The 18,681-nt window shown below is 40.7% G+C and overlaps 2 protein-coding genes across 2 annotated transcripts; one reads left to right on the top strand and one right to left on the bottom strand.

The window, feature by feature from the left end:
- The first annotated feature begins 41 nt into the window (after window positions 1-41).
- polr1e (RNA polymerase I subunit E) lies at window positions 42-4,959 on the top strand. The gene is made up of 12 exons (XM_089006563.1): window positions 42-132; window positions 346-449; window positions 520-596; window positions 825-910; window positions 1,285-1,337; window positions 1,728-1,872; window positions 2,204-2,314; window positions 2,406-2,502; window positions 3,697-3,827; window positions 3,905-3,986; window positions 4,066-4,197; window positions 4,727-4,959. The coding sequence occupies exons 1-12, from the start codon at window positions 69-71 to the stop codon at window positions 4,890-4,892; spliced, it is 1,248 nt and encodes a 415-aa protein (XP_088862689.1). The 5' UTR covers window positions 42-68; the 3' UTR covers window positions 4,893-4,959.
- On the bottom strand, window positions 4,906-14,338 carry fbxo10 (F-box protein 10). The gene is made up of 11 exons (XM_089006562.1): window positions 14,003-14,338; window positions 13,111-13,714; window positions 11,258-12,031; window positions 9,921-10,070; window positions 8,891-9,027; window positions 8,354-8,424; window positions 8,130-8,282; window positions 7,695-8,045; window positions 7,275-7,585; window positions 7,017-7,201; window positions 4,906-6,935 (listed from the first exon to the last, which is right to left on the bottom strand). The coding sequence occupies exons 2-11, from the start codon at window positions 13,693-13,695 to the stop codon at window positions 6,755-6,757; spliced, it is 2,898 nt and encodes a 965-aa protein (XP_088862688.1). The 5' UTR covers window positions 13,696-13,714; window positions 14,003-14,338; the 3' UTR covers window positions 4,906-6,754.
- Between the last annotated feature and the right edge of the window lie 4,343 nt (window positions 14,339-18,681).

Genomic DNA, 18,681 nt, shown 5'->3' with positions numbered 1-18,681 from the left:
GACGAAGGCATGACGAACCGGAAGTTAGTTACCCGGAAGTTTTCTCCACACTCCAACACAGAACAAAAATGGCGGCCTCCTGTTCTGTAGTGTGCTGCGGAGAAGAGCGAGACTCCGACAAAGCAGTGATATGTAATTATTTTATTTTAGTATGCAATAGTTTGTTAATTTCCAATTATGTATGTCTTTGTACTCGTTGTTCTGTGCATTTATTTTAACTTTTATTTTCACTAAATATTCCTGCAAGAGTCTGAAAAGTTTCTTTACGCTATTGTCTAATTCATAAATGTATCACTAACCCAACCTCCTTATACGTTCATGAATGTATATTGTATTTTACTTTAGTCCGATTTTCCAATGGATGCGTCCAGAATTCAGAGAAACTGGACTTCACAATGTACAAGAGTGTCGATGAGGTGAACCCTCGGAAAAAATCAAGGCGAATACTGGTGAGACGAGTGACCTCTCTTTTACTGGTTAATTGTTGAGAATGTTCTTACTGTGTATCTTTTTGCTTAGGTGGCTGAATCAGAAAGGCTGTACTATGTTGGGCAAAATTTTGGAACTGGATCCCTTAAATGCAACAGTCTTTGCAAGTAGGTCGAATTAGGTTCTTTGGAATTAGATCGCTATATTGTACTGTCCTTGCGAATCAAACCTCTGAAGCTGGAGGACACTAATTCGACCCCTTGAAGGGAAAAGCCGAAAGGAAAAGAAGAAGATAGTACTGTCCTTAATAATAATAATAATAATAATACATTTAATGTATAAGCGCCTTTCAAAACTCTCAAGTACACTTTCCTTGTTTGTGTTTTGTTCATCAGCTATTATGTTGGAGTATTGAATAAGCAGACCATGCAAATGGAACTGCACAGTGCACTGCTCTTCAACATGCAGCCTGTTATACCAGGTAAGAGGAATATATATAGCAATTGTTTAATTTTTTTTTTTACCTTGACGAGCAACTCTTCTGTTAGCGTTATTTTGCAGTGAATGGGTTTGGTTTACCAATGATTACATTAGGTTGAATGCGAACCAGTTATCTTAGGGTCATGTGTATGTTGACATGTTCAGTTGTAATTTGCTCGTGATGCCAGCGTTGACCATGAGGACTATTCCAATCCAGTAACTTTATGTTTCATAACTTTGCCTGAACGAACACTAAGTGATGAGTTGCCAGGCTGTCAAATGCGCAACAAGAGTGTTCAGGAGTATTTTGAGTTATACTTTGTTTGATAGGACTTTATTAAATGTTTTGCCTAATAAAATTAATCTTTACACTAGGAGAAACAACAGTGACAACAGAGAAGGAGGCAACTCAGACCTACAAAGAAAAGGTTTGTCACGTTCTTGTTTGTATAATGAGTAATATTTGGCAACACAATTTCCCTGTTCCATGTGATAAATTAAAAAAAAACATTCTCATTTAAGCAGCTAATTTAATTAGAGGGACAATTGTTTCTGTTTGGACTTCTTAGCGATGCGACCTGACATTACAAACTCACTGGTAAGGATCCTACTTTGGAAAAAGGACAGGCTCACTAGAATCATTACAAATGTTTTTTTTTTAAATTCCTCGCAGTACTTGTTGAAGATGCATCCCTCACAACCAAAAGGAACACTTTTGTCAACCAAATCAAATGATGTCTAAAAATTGTAAAAATGCACTTTCACTAATGTTTTTTAAAGTAAATGTGTTTGGTAATAACGTCTGACGTCCTGTGCAGGTTGAATCTCTGATCGAGGCGTTCGGTACCAACAAACAGAAGAAAGCTCTGAATTCCCGCAGGATAAACAAAGTGAACAGCGACATGCTGCAGCAGGCCGTCATAAAAGCTGCCAATACCGTAATTGATGAGAAGGGTCTGGATGGTAAGCAAAGGGGCCAAGTGGAACATAATGATGAATGTACTTTATTTGAACAATGATTAGCGATGTAACTTTTGTCGTTTTTTTTTTTTTTATTCAGGGGTCACTCACCTGAAAGAGCCGTTTAAAAGGCTGGCTCTTATTTTGTTTTTAAGCATGATTTTAAAACACCAGTGATTCATTCATAGACACTGGGAGTTCACGTCCTTTTTGATCCATTCGAGTGATTGATCATTACATATTATCATATTGTAAAATATCTGTATTGTAAAATTGATATGTAAAACTTAAGGGTTGCAAAATTTTTACATTCTTTTTTCCCTCCCCTCCACAGCTCTGAAACAGGAAGTTGCTGAGACCGATTCACAGGCAGATTCTGCTCTCCACCTTCCGCCATGTAACGCAGATGCAGACATGCCTGAGAATGTCTACCCATTGAACGGACGTATCCTTCTGATCCCCAATCCATTGCGGGTGACGCCGACATCAAAACCACAACTGTGTTTGAGTCTTCTTTTCCTTATGAATAACAACAGTCCTCAGTCCTGTGGAATTCAAGGCATTGGAAGAAGCTGGTTCCAAGATGGCAGCGCTCACTACTGAAGAGTTGCAGGCTATGAGAGAGAACGGAGGGTAGGTTGACTTAAGTCTGATGTTAATATTGTGACATCATTTCAGAATGACACACCTGACCCGGCGCTTCCCAGAAATTAATAGGCCATGGCATATATTTTTCATCATAAAAAAAACTCATAGCAAAATACCAAAAACCAAAAAGCCAACTTAATGAATAAAGATCATCTCAATTTACTCACACACACACTTAAAGGATAACCGACGTCACATTTTTGTTTTTTAACTGACATCAGAAAAACGTTTTATAGCATCTAAAATACCCAAAACACGCAGTATGATATTTTTAGTCAAATGCAAAACACCAATAAAAATGACTTAAAGTGTCCAAACTCTGAAAAAAAATGAGCTGCGAATTGGGCATTTTCGGAAAGTCCCGCCCCCAGTTCGTGACATCACGCCAAGACGTCTTGCATTGCTAGTGAATCAAAACAATGGCTTCAGATTCGGAGAATATGCTTTCTTGTTACACATCCAGTTATGAATATGATTCAAATAGTTCTGAAGAGGAAAGCATACATGTTTGCAATCGATTCAAGAATTTATTTGTGCCATTTTGAGGCAACATTGGGGAAAATCTCTCACCCAAAAAAAGAGGCACAAAATGGCGACCTCCTGTGGCCACCTCCGTTTCCACAGGCTGATAAATTCCTTATATGGCGCTTGGACGCCCTCTTCTGGCGGCTTTTGGGTGCAACACGAGGTCCCCAGACCAAACAAGTACAGCAAAATACATTGACGTGATGGAAGGAGCGCTAGAATGCGTCTTTTTTACGGGCAGATGCGGTCCTTTAGTGACGTCATGTACGGACTCGTCACCAACTCAAAAACAAGACTTCCTGAATATTCAGCGCGAGTCTTAAAACGTAAAATATAGCTATATGCGGTGGAATCTTTGTAAAATACGCTCAGTAGAAGTCATTTGAAGCCATTTTGCAAATTATGGACAAAACTTGTCCGGAGACGTCGGTTGTCCTTTAATGCGTAACGTTGGCTTGTTTAGTTGAACACAAAACTATTTTTCTGCTATTTGAATCACAACGGGTACATAATTTCCCCACGAGTCTAGTGGAAAAGCATTGAATTTCCCACTGGTTAACACAACCACAACTGTACTTCTTGGTGGATTGAAATCAAAAGGCTAGTTTTCTCTTTTCCTTTCTGAACTTCTGATCATAATTTCCATCGCTTTAGGGTTATGTGTGTCCTGAAGCACCTCGAGAACCTGCCCAGTGATGATGAAGCTCGAAAGAAGATGGCATGCTGCGCTTATTACCTTTCTATACTTCTCAAACTGTCACGGCAGAAGAGCATCAGTCGCAAGTGTCAGTGAAGTCACCGTCACTGCTGAAAAAGCAGCACGTTGTGCCTTTCTCAACTAGTTGTGGGTTTGTCTTCACAGTTGGCACGGAAGAACGCTGCCCCCGCATTGTACAAAACAAAATATTCCGGACATTCACAGTAGAGACTTTCAACAATGGAAGGTATGATGGTGATATTGCCCTACTTGAATTTATCAAAATATATTCAGTTTGATCACTCTGACATTTTGTCACCTTTTAGGGTCCTTCACTTTGTGTCCGACTCAATGCGTGTCAAATTAGCAGCCTACTGCCTGGTTCTGCTTCTCCATATGGGTGACATGACCGTTGACCTCACATTATTGCATCGAGATATGGGATTCACAGAGGCCAGGTGGGTGTTGAGGTTTTGAGATTGGGAATATTCTCGACAAAATGTTAGCCATTACTTCAGAATCTGAGATAAATCATAATTGCCAACTTTAGAAATTATTTGGTGACCCAGCAGCCGAGTGGTGAGCACACCAACTTCACTATGCAGAGGTCGTGAGTTCGAATCCCGTTCTGGCCTCCCGATGTGGAGTTTGCATATTCTGCCCGGGCCCGCGTGGGTTTTCCCTGGGTTGTCCGATTTACTCCCAATTTCCAAAAACATGCATGGCAGGCTGGTTGAACACTCTAAATTGTCACTCGGTGTAAGAGCGAATGTTTTTTTTGTCTTTGTGTGCCTTGCAATTGGCTGGCAACCAGTTCAGGTGTGCCCCACTAACTGCCCACAGACAACTGGATAGGTAACGGCGTGCCCCACGAAACCTTATGAGAATAAGCGGATCCAAAAAAATGGACGGATGGATGCTGTGTGGGTTTACTGAATGTACTTCTGTTTAAAGTGCTAACTGAGGTTTATTTATGTGGTTTTCTAGGATGACTGAAGTTGCAAAGTCAATGGGGCTGACCCTGGCGAAGAAGATCCGTGGACAGAACACCGTGGCTGGACTGCAAGATGAACACAAACAGGCTTCTCTCATCCTCCCTCTCGTCAAATATGAGCAATTTGCAGAGAGAAGGAAACGCAAGAGGATACATTAAGGACAGACAAACACAAAGTTGAGAAATGTTTATTATTGAATAATAAATAAAGTTAATTAAAATGTGATTGCAAATCGTCATCTACACTCATCGTCATCTACACGTCATCTACACAGCTCTGATAGACAAAGAAAAATGTAAATGCATTTATACAGGCGTATATTGCACTCTGTAAATCTCCGACTTTCTTTTGGTGACCGCCACAGGTGCATCTATCGCAAACATTCAAATGAATGAAAGAATTTGAATGATTTCGTTGCAAGAGCACAGACTGAGAAGAAGGTAGGACATTTATTAAGAGACTCGAGCATAAGGTTGCATTCCCCCCCCCCCCATATCAAGCTCACCCTAGATCTACCATTTCTTATAAAGCTCAAACAAGGCACAGGTTGATGTTGCACATGGATTTGACTTAATTGTCTATGAATATTTACAAGTGTAGACAACGCTGACAGAAGAGGAATGGTTGCAGAACTTATTTGCATGAAAAAGTATACATCAAAACTCATTGTGATTTTGAATATAAAAGTTCATTCAACTCAAAATCTCCCCTGAAAAAAAATCCAGACAATACACTACCTCCCTGAATCTTCAGTAATGAAGATCAAAACAGTGGTGAGAAGTCAACATGAAGCTATAGTGACTGTACATATTTGAAATTGAAGTTTGAAATCTGACCAATTGAAGACAAAGCACTACTTAGCTATTTCATGACATGCCAATTTGAGCTTACATACTGTGTTCAAGCAGTTGTAATAGTATCAATACACACAACAGGATATACGAGATCTGTGGGACATATAATGGGACAATGCTTTGTGATAATGTCAAATCTCCGAAAATAAAATAAGTGGGGGAAAAAAAATCAATTTTGGATTATTACACTGTGTTTTGTGAAGGATATTTTGGAATACAAAAATAACTGCAAATTTCAGAATGAATTTTAATAGCAGTTAATTGAATGCATATTATCCCATTTTGCAGGTTGCTGTAGTCGGTGTATAGATGTATTATTCAAAAATGATCAACAAATTTCTGTTACCATAGAAATGATCCCAGAGCACTTGTAAGGATATAATGCATCCGAAAATGATTCACAGTGCTTTTTTTTCCAGATAGTATATCATAGCCTCATTCTAAAATTAAACGAACACATTTAAAACGTAAAATATAGCTATATGCGGTGGAATCTTATTAAAATACGCTCAGGAGAAGTCATTTGAAGCCATTTTACAAATTATGGACACAACTTGTCCGGAGACGTCGGTTGTCCTTTAAGTGGCCCAGCCAGAGCCCATACTTGAATGTGATAGAGCATCACTGCAGATATCTGAAAATTGCTGTGTACTGATTCACCCTGTCGAGCTTGATTGAGCTTGAGAGGGGATGCGTGAAACAGCCGCAAAAATAGGCTAACCAAGGTTGTGGCATCATATTAAAAAAAAAAAAAGACTTCACAATTACTTCCAAAGGTTCGGAGATAAAATAGTGACCAAAAGGTTGTGAATACTTACATTCATGTGAGTTCTTAGTTTTTATTTAGAATATTTTCACAACAACATTCTTTAAAAATCATGTTGTCACGCAAGTGTGTATAGCCCCCCAAAAATCCCTCTTCTGGTGGAGAGGCTATTATATAAAATGTGGAAAAAGTTACACATTGTAAATACTCTCTGGATAACACTGTATGTATATATATTTGATTGACAAACAATTTTTGACCCACCGAACCAGATTTCAAATTGACAGTTCTTTTTTTGGCTCCATTCAATCCAAGGAGCGCAATTGCTGAAGGCAGCGATGAGGTCCACTTCCACTTCTGTTGAGGTCATCTTGAAATTTTGAATTCCTTCTTAGTTTCATCACAGGATAGAGCAGAACATGCTGCCACTGTGGCAACCGTTCTCCACGGTGGCACTGATTCTGGTCGCCATGGAGATTCCCAGCCGTGAAGGGTACTGGGAGGAGGAGAGCCCCGAAGGTGAGTTGGTCGGAGGACGAGGGGGAGGGTTTTCCAGTGTCCAAGGAGAGATATATGTACAGCTATTAAAAAAAAAAAAAAGATTGGCTCAGTGGACATGCAGTGTTGGAGACAGTTTGGCACACGGCGGGTTGCTTAGATACCTGCTATGTCTTGAAATACTGTTGTTGCGTAACACACAGCTCTCGTTGCCAGGGTCCAAGTATAAAAGGCTTTTTTTGCTCTCCGGGTGGCCCTGAAACAGCTGGTTATCAGTGACCACAGCTTTTACTGCTCCCAGAATTGAGATGCCACAGCCCAATGCCGGTTGCACACGGTTGCGCAGCACCTGTAAGTGACAAGTTAACGGTCATATATTTCATGTGAAATGTTTTTTTACAGATAATATCCAAATGCAACACCTTGACATCACCACATCCAGAGACTTGGATCCCGTAGCCATAGTTTCCAAGCACATCGTTCTCTAGCATCTGTCCGATCCCCGTGAAGTTGATGCCGTGGCCGTTGTTTTCATATATGCCGTTACCGCGAAGCTCCGCACGGGAGTCTTTCTCTACTGTAACGCCCCCTCGTTGGTTTGCAAGAATGCAGTTGGCAACCAGGCGGGTCAGATGACTACTCTGGAGCACAGCGATGCCATCACCCCTGTTACGGTTGACGAGGTTGGCATAAACGTTGAGCGGTTCGCTGGTTTTAATATACAGACCCACAGCTACACAGAGGGTGAGAGAAATATGATGAAAAAAAAAACATTTAATATTGAGAACGCAATGATATTGAGGCCGTGAAAAAATAAACAAGTCTGATAATTGTTAAATTACCTCCATTGAAGCTCATGCAGTTGCTTTCTACCAGCGCCACACTGATGGAGCGCCGTGCTGTGTGCCGTTCATCTTCACTCTCAAGGTCGCTCTCCCATGCAAAGAGTTCTCCTTCCTCGTGTAAATTTTCCTGCTCATCCCTAGCATCATCTTCTACTAAGCCTCTCCTGTCACCGCTGTTGTCTCCACCGATCCCGTCATGTGCCAGCCAGTTACCCTCCCTAGCTTCGATGTTCTCAGGGTCCTTTCTACAGAACACAGCCAGGCCATACATGCAGTTATGGGTGATGTAGTTTCCAAGGAGCTGCGGGAGGCTGGATGACATAACCCACACACCGCAACCTTTGTTGCCTATAGAGTAACAAGAAAAAGAAAACTATCTAGTGGAGAGAACTTTGGCTGCTGATATTGATATTAAAGAAGGGGATAACATACAGAAGACATGGTTTCCCTCAATGAGTCCCCGGCCACGTTCTCCCACCACAATTCCATCAGAGTATCCATGACAGATGTAGTTATTCCTTAAGACTGGGTCACCTCCTCTGCGGATGTCCACACCTCCCCACTGATTTTCCTTGATAACATTTTCTGGAATTAAAAATGAAAGGTTTACAGAGTACTTTTTGTGTTTACATTTTAAGCCCCAATAATGGACTTACCAATTACCATCCCTCTGCCATTCTCATTTATAGCAATTCCTGCTGCCTGCCCTTGGTAAATGTGGTTCCCACTAAGAGAGGGGAGGAACATGAAGAAAGGAACTTGTGAAGAAATACTGGGTAATAGAGGTCACATTCTACTTTCTTTTAAGTCAACATTCATGAAAGTTGAGTCGGCAGTCACTGTTGATGTCAAGATAAAAAGAAAAGTCAAATACATGTCAATTCCAGGAGGAGAAAACCCTCTGCAATAAACAATATTTGCAGATAATGGACTGCTTATGTACCAAATTGGGCATGGGTCCCTGAGGGGAGTCCTTGATCCAAGTCTGGGATAGGCAATGTACCTTGTCCATTCACTGCTAAGATTCCCTGCCACTTGCAACTAAGATACTGAACTCCAGTCTCCTGAATCTGACTTTTCTATGAGTCACGATTCTGCCAATGAGTGCTTTAGCATATTTCTGGTCTTTGTGTGCAATTTTGCATGTGGCAATTATTATTTTCTATTAAAAACGATTATGGAATTGCACCTACCAGACCACAGGATTCCCACTGAAGAGGATATATACACCTGCTTCCTTGTTGTTATAGATCCGGTTGCTCCGAAGTGAACCCTTTCCATTGCCAAGCACAACAACCCCAGAGCGCAAGCCACTGTGTATTCTGTTACACTAAGGGATTGAGAGAGAGAGAGGGAGAGAAAGAAATATGTCAAATAGATTAGATAGAATTCAGAAACTAATGCCAACCTACTTAACTTAATAATAAAACAAGGATTCAATTTCAGTCTTGAAACTACAAATTGTAATTCCTTTAGAAATTACATATGAATGATGACAGTATTTACTGTATAACTGTCCGGAAGAAGAAAGGTCAAACAACCGTTTTGAAATTATTGTTTACATTGTTACACAATGCCGATTGTGATTTTTTTTTGTTTGTTAATTAACTCTGTCAAACACCTCATACGCAGAACAAATATTAAAACTAATAAAAGTAAACAAATAAAATATAATAACCAACCCGTTCTAAAAACTAATTATGGTAAACTAAATAAAAATAAACCAAGTATACAAAAAATATCTAGTTTTCAGTTTTAATAACACTGAATTTCATCTTTATGGTACTATCGACATGTACTTGAAAATGTCTTATTTTCCATTATTTGGGAAATGTCCAAAAATTTACACTTTTTTTTGTTTGAGTTTGATGATGTGGTTATAGACCAATCAGGATTCATACGCGTATGAATGCAAAATTGTGTTAACATTGCAGGCATATTGATTGTAGACCATCAATCAATATACCTGTCGAGTCAATACAGTTACATATATTAAATATGCTTTTTATATTTTTACATATTTTTATAGTTTAAACTATGCACAGCTCTTTTTACAAAACTTTTTTGTGCCTCAGTCTCCTTACATTTTCTTTTGTGCATAGAATACATTGTTTTATCCTCAGACCCCCGCCACCACTTTCAATTTTGCAGCTGTAAATTGCAAATTTCCCCATCGTGGGACTATTAAACGCTTTATGATTCTGATATCGGTGTGACTGTTACCACAATAATTGGGTTGGCTCCTTTCCTGATGTCCAACCCTGCCTCCCCGTTAGAGTGGATATCGTTTTCAGCGATGAGGCCTTGGGCCGATAGCCGCAGGAAAATGCCTGATGCTCTGCACTCGCACACTTCGTTTCGCAGCATCACTATCTAGAAGAGGTTGACAAAAGCTTGATTGATTTGGTTCTGTGCTACATCTTGACCATCATTTATTCACTAAATAGGAAAAAAATGATACAGGGAGCCCACCGGTTTACACAGTTAAACTTCAACTTCAAACATGGTTTTTCTTTGGGGTTTTGCCTCAATCATGTGGTTTTTAAAAAAGGCCAAAATTAAAGGACAACCGACGTCACTTTTTTGTTTCCTAACTGACATGAAAAAAACGTTTTATAGCATCCAAAATACCCAAAACACGCAGCATGATATTTTTATTCAAATGCAAAACACCAATAAAAATGACTTAAAGTGTCCAAAATCTGCAAAAATTGAGCTCCGAATTGGGCATTTTCAGAAAGTCCCGCCCCCAGTTCGTGACGTCACACCAAGACGTCTTGCATTGCTGGAGAATCAAAACAATGGCTTCACATTCAGAGAATATGCTTTCTTGTTACACATCCAGTTATGAATATGATTCAAATAGTTCTGAAGAGGAAAGCATACATGTTTGCAATCGATTAAAGAATTTATTCCGTGTCATTTTGAGGCAAACGGGCGGGGGGGGAATGTCTCACCCAAAAAGAGGCAGAAAATGGCGTCCAAGCTCCTGTGATCAATTAATCAGCCCGTTTCCACAGGCTGCTAAATTCCTTCCATGGAGCTTGGTCGCCCTCTTCTGGCGACTTTTTGGTGCAACACGAGGTTTTCAGACCAATCAAGTACAGCAAAATACGTTGACGTGATGGAAGGACTGCTACAATGTGTCTTTTTATCGGTCAGGGCATTCCTTCAGTGACGTCACGTACGGACTCGTCACCAACTCAAAAACAAGACTTCCTGAATATTCAGCGCGAGTCTTAAAACGTAAAATATAGCTATATGCGGTGGAATCTTTGTAAAATACGCTCAGTAGAAGTCATTTGAAGCCATTTTACAAATTATGGACACAACTTGTCCGGAAACGTCGGTTGTCCTTTAAGTCATTATATGTTTTTTTGTCTTTTCGGTTCATGCATCAATCAGATATACAGTAAGTGATATTGACAAATTGGGCGTTGCAGTTTTTTTTTTTTTTTGGTGGGGGGCGCACCCCAATGATGATTTACGGTATGTGAATTATTCCCTACAATAAATTGTGGTTGATTTCGGTGATTCCTCTTTATCATGGCCATACTTACTATGGAGTTCTGGATGCATCTGACACCATAGTTGAGACAACGGAAAATGTTGCCTTCCAGTCGAGCTTGTCCGTAATTAGACATATGGACTCCTCCCTTCCCATCCCTAAATAGACAACGCCTGACGAGGCAGCCTAGAGTAGACGCTACAAACATCTGAGCATCTGGGTCCCTCTCTATTTCCTGCTGTAGGGTGAGAGGTTCCGGAATCACGCATGGGGGATGTGGGCAGGAGGCGGATGTCAAAGAGCCATCTGCACGGGGCTTCAGTAAATAGGCAAGTCCATGGTTGTCACATGAGATTTTGTAATCCGCTGAAAATGTTTTTTGGGTGATTCCTCCTTCTCCGTTGCCGTCATCTTCACCAACACGCCATTCATCTTCAATCACTGTGCCCTGATCAACTGCTTCCGATCCGTTTTGCTGCTTCCAGTTCTCCATCCTTGTGCGCTCCTTTTTAACAGTAGCATCAGAACAACCGGTGAAGTTCCCTCGATTATTGCTCTCACACGGTGAGAATGTCCTGGCCAGGGCAGCCATATATTTGCAAGCCCAATTCTTTTCAGACACGGGTGAACCTTCCACTGTTACAGAAGCGGCATCGCTCCCGGAGAAATCACAGCTTTCCAGTAAACTCAGAGCCACACTGAGCAAATGTACAGAGCTTCCCTTTGAGAAGGAGCAATAGCGGGCCTGGCAAGTCCCTGGCCCGCGGACTTGCAGCTGAGCCCCTTCAAAGTTGCAGTTATCCAATTGGACATGACCCCACGATGTCTACAACAAACAAGAGAGGGGGGGGGGGACGCAAATGACGGCATCAGCAACTATTTCTTTTGAAACACCACTGTGATCCAGCACATTTAGTACGAGAACAACATTTCATGGTAAGTCAGAGGAAATGTGTCTATTAAAAAAATAACAAGAAACTAAAACTAGAATAGCACCACATTTAATCCGTTGCTAAATCCGAACAATCCTGCATTAACCAAGTACAAAATAATAACAAGAAAAACATTTTCAAAAATGATCATGACCTGAATGCACATAAAAAAGAAACGGGTAACCCCTTGTGATTTTTTTCCAGCACTACCAAGAAAAATATCTGCCTCTCAAAAGACTTCAGATCACGAGCATAAAACTCAAGCCACATAGTCCTGATCAGGCCAACCATGTCATTTTATGTTGCCCACAAAGCCAATAAAATCTATTTGTACATCAGGTTTATTGCTTAATGCATTTCTTCTCATCCCTATCCCAAAATGAACTCGAGGTTTCGTCATGTTTGTTTAATTCTACTTGTGTATTTAGGTCAGTTGCATGCCAGCTGCAAGAAAATAACATGAAAACGTCAGGGAGAAATCTGGTCACCTGGTAGGGAAATAAAAAAAGAGAATACCGATTTACATCTACAGAGAAGTCATTCGGTGTATCACTAAAGAATTGGTTGGTGCAAAGGACAGCCAGGCAATGACTTGATGTCACATTTATTCCTAAAATAGTGTTATGCATTAAATTCCACAAAGGAAATTGTTTTGGCAAATACAAGTCTCAACATAAAAATGGGAATTTATCAAATGTGACAATATTGCTGCATTTCCCTACCTTGAAATGGCGAGGCGGATTTACATTTCAAAGACGACTATGTGCTTTCTCTTCTTATTTTTTTTTTAATTTGCTTTATATTACAGTATTTTATGTTACTGCAAACAAACAAAATAGTTACCAATTATGCATACTGTATTTTCTTTCATTGAATACTTGGGCTTATTCAAGTAGCTCCTTGTAGAACTCCGGTTTACTTAAGTCCTACTATTTCAAAAAGTGGTTCTGGATCAAACAAAAAACTATCTCACCTTATAGACCACGGTGGAGAACCAGGGCGGCATGAAAACCAGATTACACAGCCTGGCAGTCGGGCACTGCTGCTCCATACACACCAAGAGGGCCACCTCACCCAGCCTGCCCTGTCCAACCAGCTCCACAGGCACCTTGAGGGCCACCTCAGCCTGCTCTTCATACACCCCAGGATGGAGAACCAACCGGTCATAAGGCCCCGCCACTCCAAGGGCTCCTCGCAGGGTCTCAAACTCAAACCCGGGCCCCACATGCCAAACCTTGCGGTCTTTCCGGCGCTTGAATAAAAGGAGACAGGCTGTTGGCTGGTGCTCGGGTCCGTTTTGAGTCCAGGTGCGGGTGGCCAGGGCGTGCTGCTTGAGGGCATCCCTCCACGACGCGGGTTCCAGGTGAGGCTTGCTTGGCCAGTTGGGGTGACGGCACTCGGGGCAGCAGAGGCACAACTGCCTCCAGCGGGTGTTATCAAGAGAGAGGACCAGCTCCCTCCAGGCGCGACACACCTGGCAGCAACGGCCCAGGTCGGCGAGAGGCAGGTACGCTAAGATAACCCTCCACAGCTCTACTGGGAGGCTGCCCACCTCCATGACAGCAGGGACGGGGGTGCTGCATAAGAAGGCACAGTGCGCACGCACGCCCACACACATAATACAACAGTGAACCGTTAGCCGTTACAGATAAACAGCTGATGTGAAAACGAAGGAAGGAACATCAGCGTTATTATGCGAAGAAAATATACTTGAACCATTTATACTGTATTCAGACAAACGCCAAGGTGGGTGTGACGCTAATCAATCGATCGAGCGAGTAGCCTAGCAAGCTAGTTAAGAGTCAAACGCGCTAACTATAAAGTTAACACGTTCACGCAAGATCTTTTAAAAAGTGAAGACCAACCTTTTTATTTCACCGCTTTACCATGTTTGGACATCGTGACAACAGGACGCGGTACGTAGCTCTCCGCCCCGAAGATGCCTGAGACAGCGACTTTCGTCAAGCTGTTTGCAGAGTTCAAAACAAAGCGAGCAGGCAGGCTGCTGCCAAGTGCGAAAGCGCAATAATAGCGAAATCGGAAACATAACAGTCATTCCGCTTTCTCCTTTTCCTGGAAAAGTCCGGATGAGGCTGTTGTCGCATTCCCAAGACGAGTGTCACAAGACAGCAACTATCATGTCCTCATATTCCGCCTCCCCTCCACACCGCTGTTTACGAACAGGGGCCTGTTTCGTCTCTTGGGGGCTCATAAAAAATGGGGTTATCGGGTCATCCACACCATTGTGTTTCAAATATTTAGAAAAATGTTCATCACCATCTAAAAACTCAAAATTTTAGACAATTCTTTATTATCAGAGTTACACAAATTTCATAAAGTCCTCCAATTTCATCAACAAGCCAATCACCAGGCCCCATATTGACGAGACCATTAATCAACATATAAAAAAAGGGATATTGCAATTTAAAAAACATCACTGTCACGTTTGTCAAAGCTGTCAATATTACATGACAACAGTGGTGAGTAGTAGTCAGTAACTGAAAAAAAAAACCCACCTATCTCTGGCCCCATCTTGTGCCTCTACGTAGAACCACAGGAGCTGCAAAAACAACCAACAAGAGACAAAACGCTTAACCTCGGCATCAATCATTTGTCATGCCCACTCATAGTGGGGATACAACCACGGCCGATGACCAGTTACCTTTGGCTTTGCAAGCTTGGCTGAAACCATGACAGAATATCCATCTCAAGAAAATAACAATGTCAATCTTCTAATTGTTCTCTGTTCAAACCTGATTGAGCTTGACAACTTTTGAGAGGCTAGAATACACAGATGCATTTTCTTCATCAACAACTGTTAACTATCTTATCATATTCATTTGTAAATCACATATAAATGTATTTTGTACTATGCACTGCACTATGTACAGTCTTGTTTATAGAACGGTTTTTGCACATCTACATTTGCACAGTATACAGTTGACATTTTTATTTTGTTATGCTTAGAATATCTTGTTTTCTATCCTTTCACTCCCACCCCAACCCCATCCCTCTTCAATTGCTGCTGTGGACTGCAAATTTCCCCATTGCGGGACGAATAAAGGTATTCTGATTCTGATTCTGATTCTGATTTTGAAATGCTTTTCAAAGGCTTTTGAAAGGTGCTTGAAATAAAATGTATTATTATTTTATTATAATTTTAAAACATATTTTTAATATAATGCATTACATTTTGAGTGCTATGTTTTTCTTTCTTTGAGGCGACTCAATTTGGCGGGTCGGTGTCATGCTCATGCTCTGAACGTAGCAGCCATAGCTAATAATAATAATATATTTATAAGTGCCTTTCAAAACAATAGCTAGTTTCCAGTGATTGTTACATACAGTGTTAATGAGGGGTGTGGCTTTGGGCAGAGATTCAGGTGGGGAGAGATGAGTGAAGTGAAAGTGCACGCAAATCTCGCTTGTTGTTTTTAGTTTATAGCACTGCCGACTCCCCCTTTAATATAGTTTCGCAGTTGAGCAACTTTAATACTGTACCTATATCATTTATGTCACTCACCACTTCATCTCTATTTCAGGTGTTTTGAACTTGTGACCCGGGACCCATTTATGGCCCACAGTTTGATATTTTGGTGCTACTTCATATCATAAGTTAATGTTCGAGTGGCTGCCCCCTCTCTTGTGCTTTTTTTTTCAATCATTTGTGGGCTCCTACCATGCAGGAGCTCGTGTTCATGACAGCTTTCGGAAACATTGGGAAGAAAAGATACCTGTCAACCAGTCACCAGTAATTATTTTTCTCAAAACGTGCCAGTATGAATAGAGGTTGGAGATGAGAACAGCTCATTTCAAGAAAAACAGGCGATTGAATGTTTCTGGTATCACAAGGCCACTAACTTGATGAATGAGACAATGAAAGGAGTGATGCACTGAATCAATCTTGGACTATTCCAATATGATAAAGATGAGACATTCAGTACAATATTTTGCACTGTTTGGGCGATGCGACACCTTGTGCAGATTAACCAACCAGCTTGTATGTGGGGATGTGTGTCGGTGTGTATGTTTGTGGCATACCTTGCCATCCTTATATATACTATATATATAAAACAAGGAAACAAATGAATGGGACATTTAGTCTAATGGCCTTTAGTGGAACTTTCTTACCGAAAGGTGGCGATGTTGATCTACGAAGCAAGATTTTAGCCATTACATTGCTTCCCACATCCTTCGAATTTAATAGGCCCCCAAGTGGTTCTTAGGCCCCACATATGATGTTTATTAAATTGTCAGTTGCACGAGGTGGAATGCTGCTGTGTCTTTTTTTATTTTGGTAGTCAGTTGTTAACATCTCCATGAGTGGCCAAAAATTCCCACATTCCAGGGTCTTCCTGTTAGAGAGGAAGCTTTTATAGCTGTAAAAAGTGTGAGGGGATGTTGGGGGTGGGGGGGGGGTGGGGGCAGCCTAGTTGATCTATTTTTATGACAACAAATCTATTATGCAATTTGAGGAAATCACTGTGGTGGTTCTGTTCTTGAGGGTTTCTTTCTCTCTACAATACCAGTGTCACTCTTTAATCATTAGCCTGCTTCCTGGAACAAGAAATTAGACCAGGAAATGGCACTTAAAATACTGGAGGGGACCACATTTGTTCATCAGTGCTCTTGGGGGCATGCCTTTCCTAATACAGTACATGTCAAATATTGCTTCTGGACAAAAGACATGCATTCGTGCTAAATAAGTGCTCTTCATACATCTAATATTTTAGTTGACATTTTTTCAGTGCATGTATTAAAGTCATTGACTGCTACTGCAAAAACAAATGTCTTGCAGCAAAAAACAAAACTCCCACATACGTATTTACAATGCAAAGGTTATTCTTGGTCATAATTGATCATTTAAGAAGTCACAAAACTGCTGAACAAGAAACAAACACAATTCCAAATATAAATGCACATACGCCCAAAAAATAGTTGTTCTGCAGGGTAGTATTAGACCCACTGCAAGTGCTACTCAGACAACTAATAAAATAAATGAACACTATCACTCAACATTTTAGACTAGCGGGGCATGACTGCGGTTTATCTGCCAATGTCATTCACAGACTCCATCGAGTCTCTTCCTGTTTCTGCCATCTCAAGCATGGCATACTGATATCCAACCGTCCTGATTTTAACGCAAACGTCTGGCTGGGAAAATGCTCATTCCATCACCGCAGATCCGTCATACTTAAATATACATAAACATTTACCACAGCCACCGTGTATTTTACGATGGAATACTGTTGGTCAATGAAACAAACAAAAATAAGGTAAATAAATACAACCAAATAAAAGGGTTCATCAAACAGATGTACAATTTATTAGCATGAAAATTTTTGTTTGAGAATATTTATGTAGTTGCTCCAGATTTATCCATAATGGGAGATAATATCAAATTTTGTAAGTACTGTACCTGTAACTAATTATGTGCAATGGTGCCCATATTTATATTTTAATAAAAGAGAACACTTGGTCCAGGTGCTTAAATAATACTCAGAGTTGTCTCAAAGATGCCTTTCAGCAATAATGTATATAAAGTATGGTTTCTCTGAATGCATAGAAAACAAAACATGAAATAATATCTTGTCTTTTGAATATTTTTACTCATATGTGGAGAAATTAATATTAACATTCTTGTTTTGTTTTATAGGTTCTAAGGAAGCATATAATGTCCCATCACCGAGGAGCTATTTTTCCAACAGATCAATGGGGTAGTGACTAGCCGCAAGTGAGTCATATCGTCATTGGAGCGAATCGGGACCAGTACGGGAAGCAGAATCCAGCTTCCCATGGAATCTACTTTGACCGCCCTGAGTCACGACTCCAGATAAACGATGTCAATGACATGTCATTCCCCAAGGTAGGTGAACCTGAGCCAGGCGAGAGCACATCTTCCCACCCAAATAAACCCAAAGATTAATTCAGTTCATAACGAGCAGTTTATATTTAGAGACAAAGTGTCAACATGGGAAAAAACACCCAAACGCAACATTCCCTTCTCTAAAACAAACAGATAGATCAATAAATAGCAAATACCTAACATTGCACCGACAAATCAAGACAAAATGGAGAAGATGGCTTAAAATCAAAAGGGGTGCTCCCTCCTACTCCTACTCTGCTTGAACAAATATTTGCAAATGATTTCAAATTGTGTGCTGAGGCTTAAGACCGATGCTTGAGCGAGCGTGGAAGTGCTAACTGTAGACTCGATTCAGAGTGTGTGTGATTTCCAAGGAACTCATGGTACCAATGAAAAATGAGGGCTCGGTTTTTTCGGATGATAACATTGATTCATTCAAACTGTTATTACTTCCTATGAGAACACTCCCGCCGTTGTGCACGTGTTGTCTTTGTTGTGTGATTCAAGTTAGTCAGCGAGTTAAGGAGTTACACTCGGATTGTAGAAGTACTCATGTAAAACTTGCGTTTATTTTAATTGTATAGCGAATGTCTCTTTAATTTAACTTTTTGGGTGTTGTCATTTACAAAAGTTCAGCTTTTATAGGACATTGCTCTTTTTGTCACATTGTCCTTGTTT

The sequence above is a fragment of the Hippocampus bargibanti genome, linkage group LG10, assembly GCF_051943395.1.
Source record: "Hippocampus bargibanti isolate YZ-2025 linkage group LG10, ASM5194339v1, whole genome shotgun sequence".
Taxonomy (NCBI): domain Eukaryota; kingdom Metazoa; phylum Chordata; class Actinopteri; order Syngnathiformes; family Syngnathidae; genus Hippocampus; species Hippocampus bargibanti.
The sequence above is the reverse complement of the archived record's forward strand: the minus strand, read 5'-3'. Positions and strand labels throughout refer to the sequence as shown.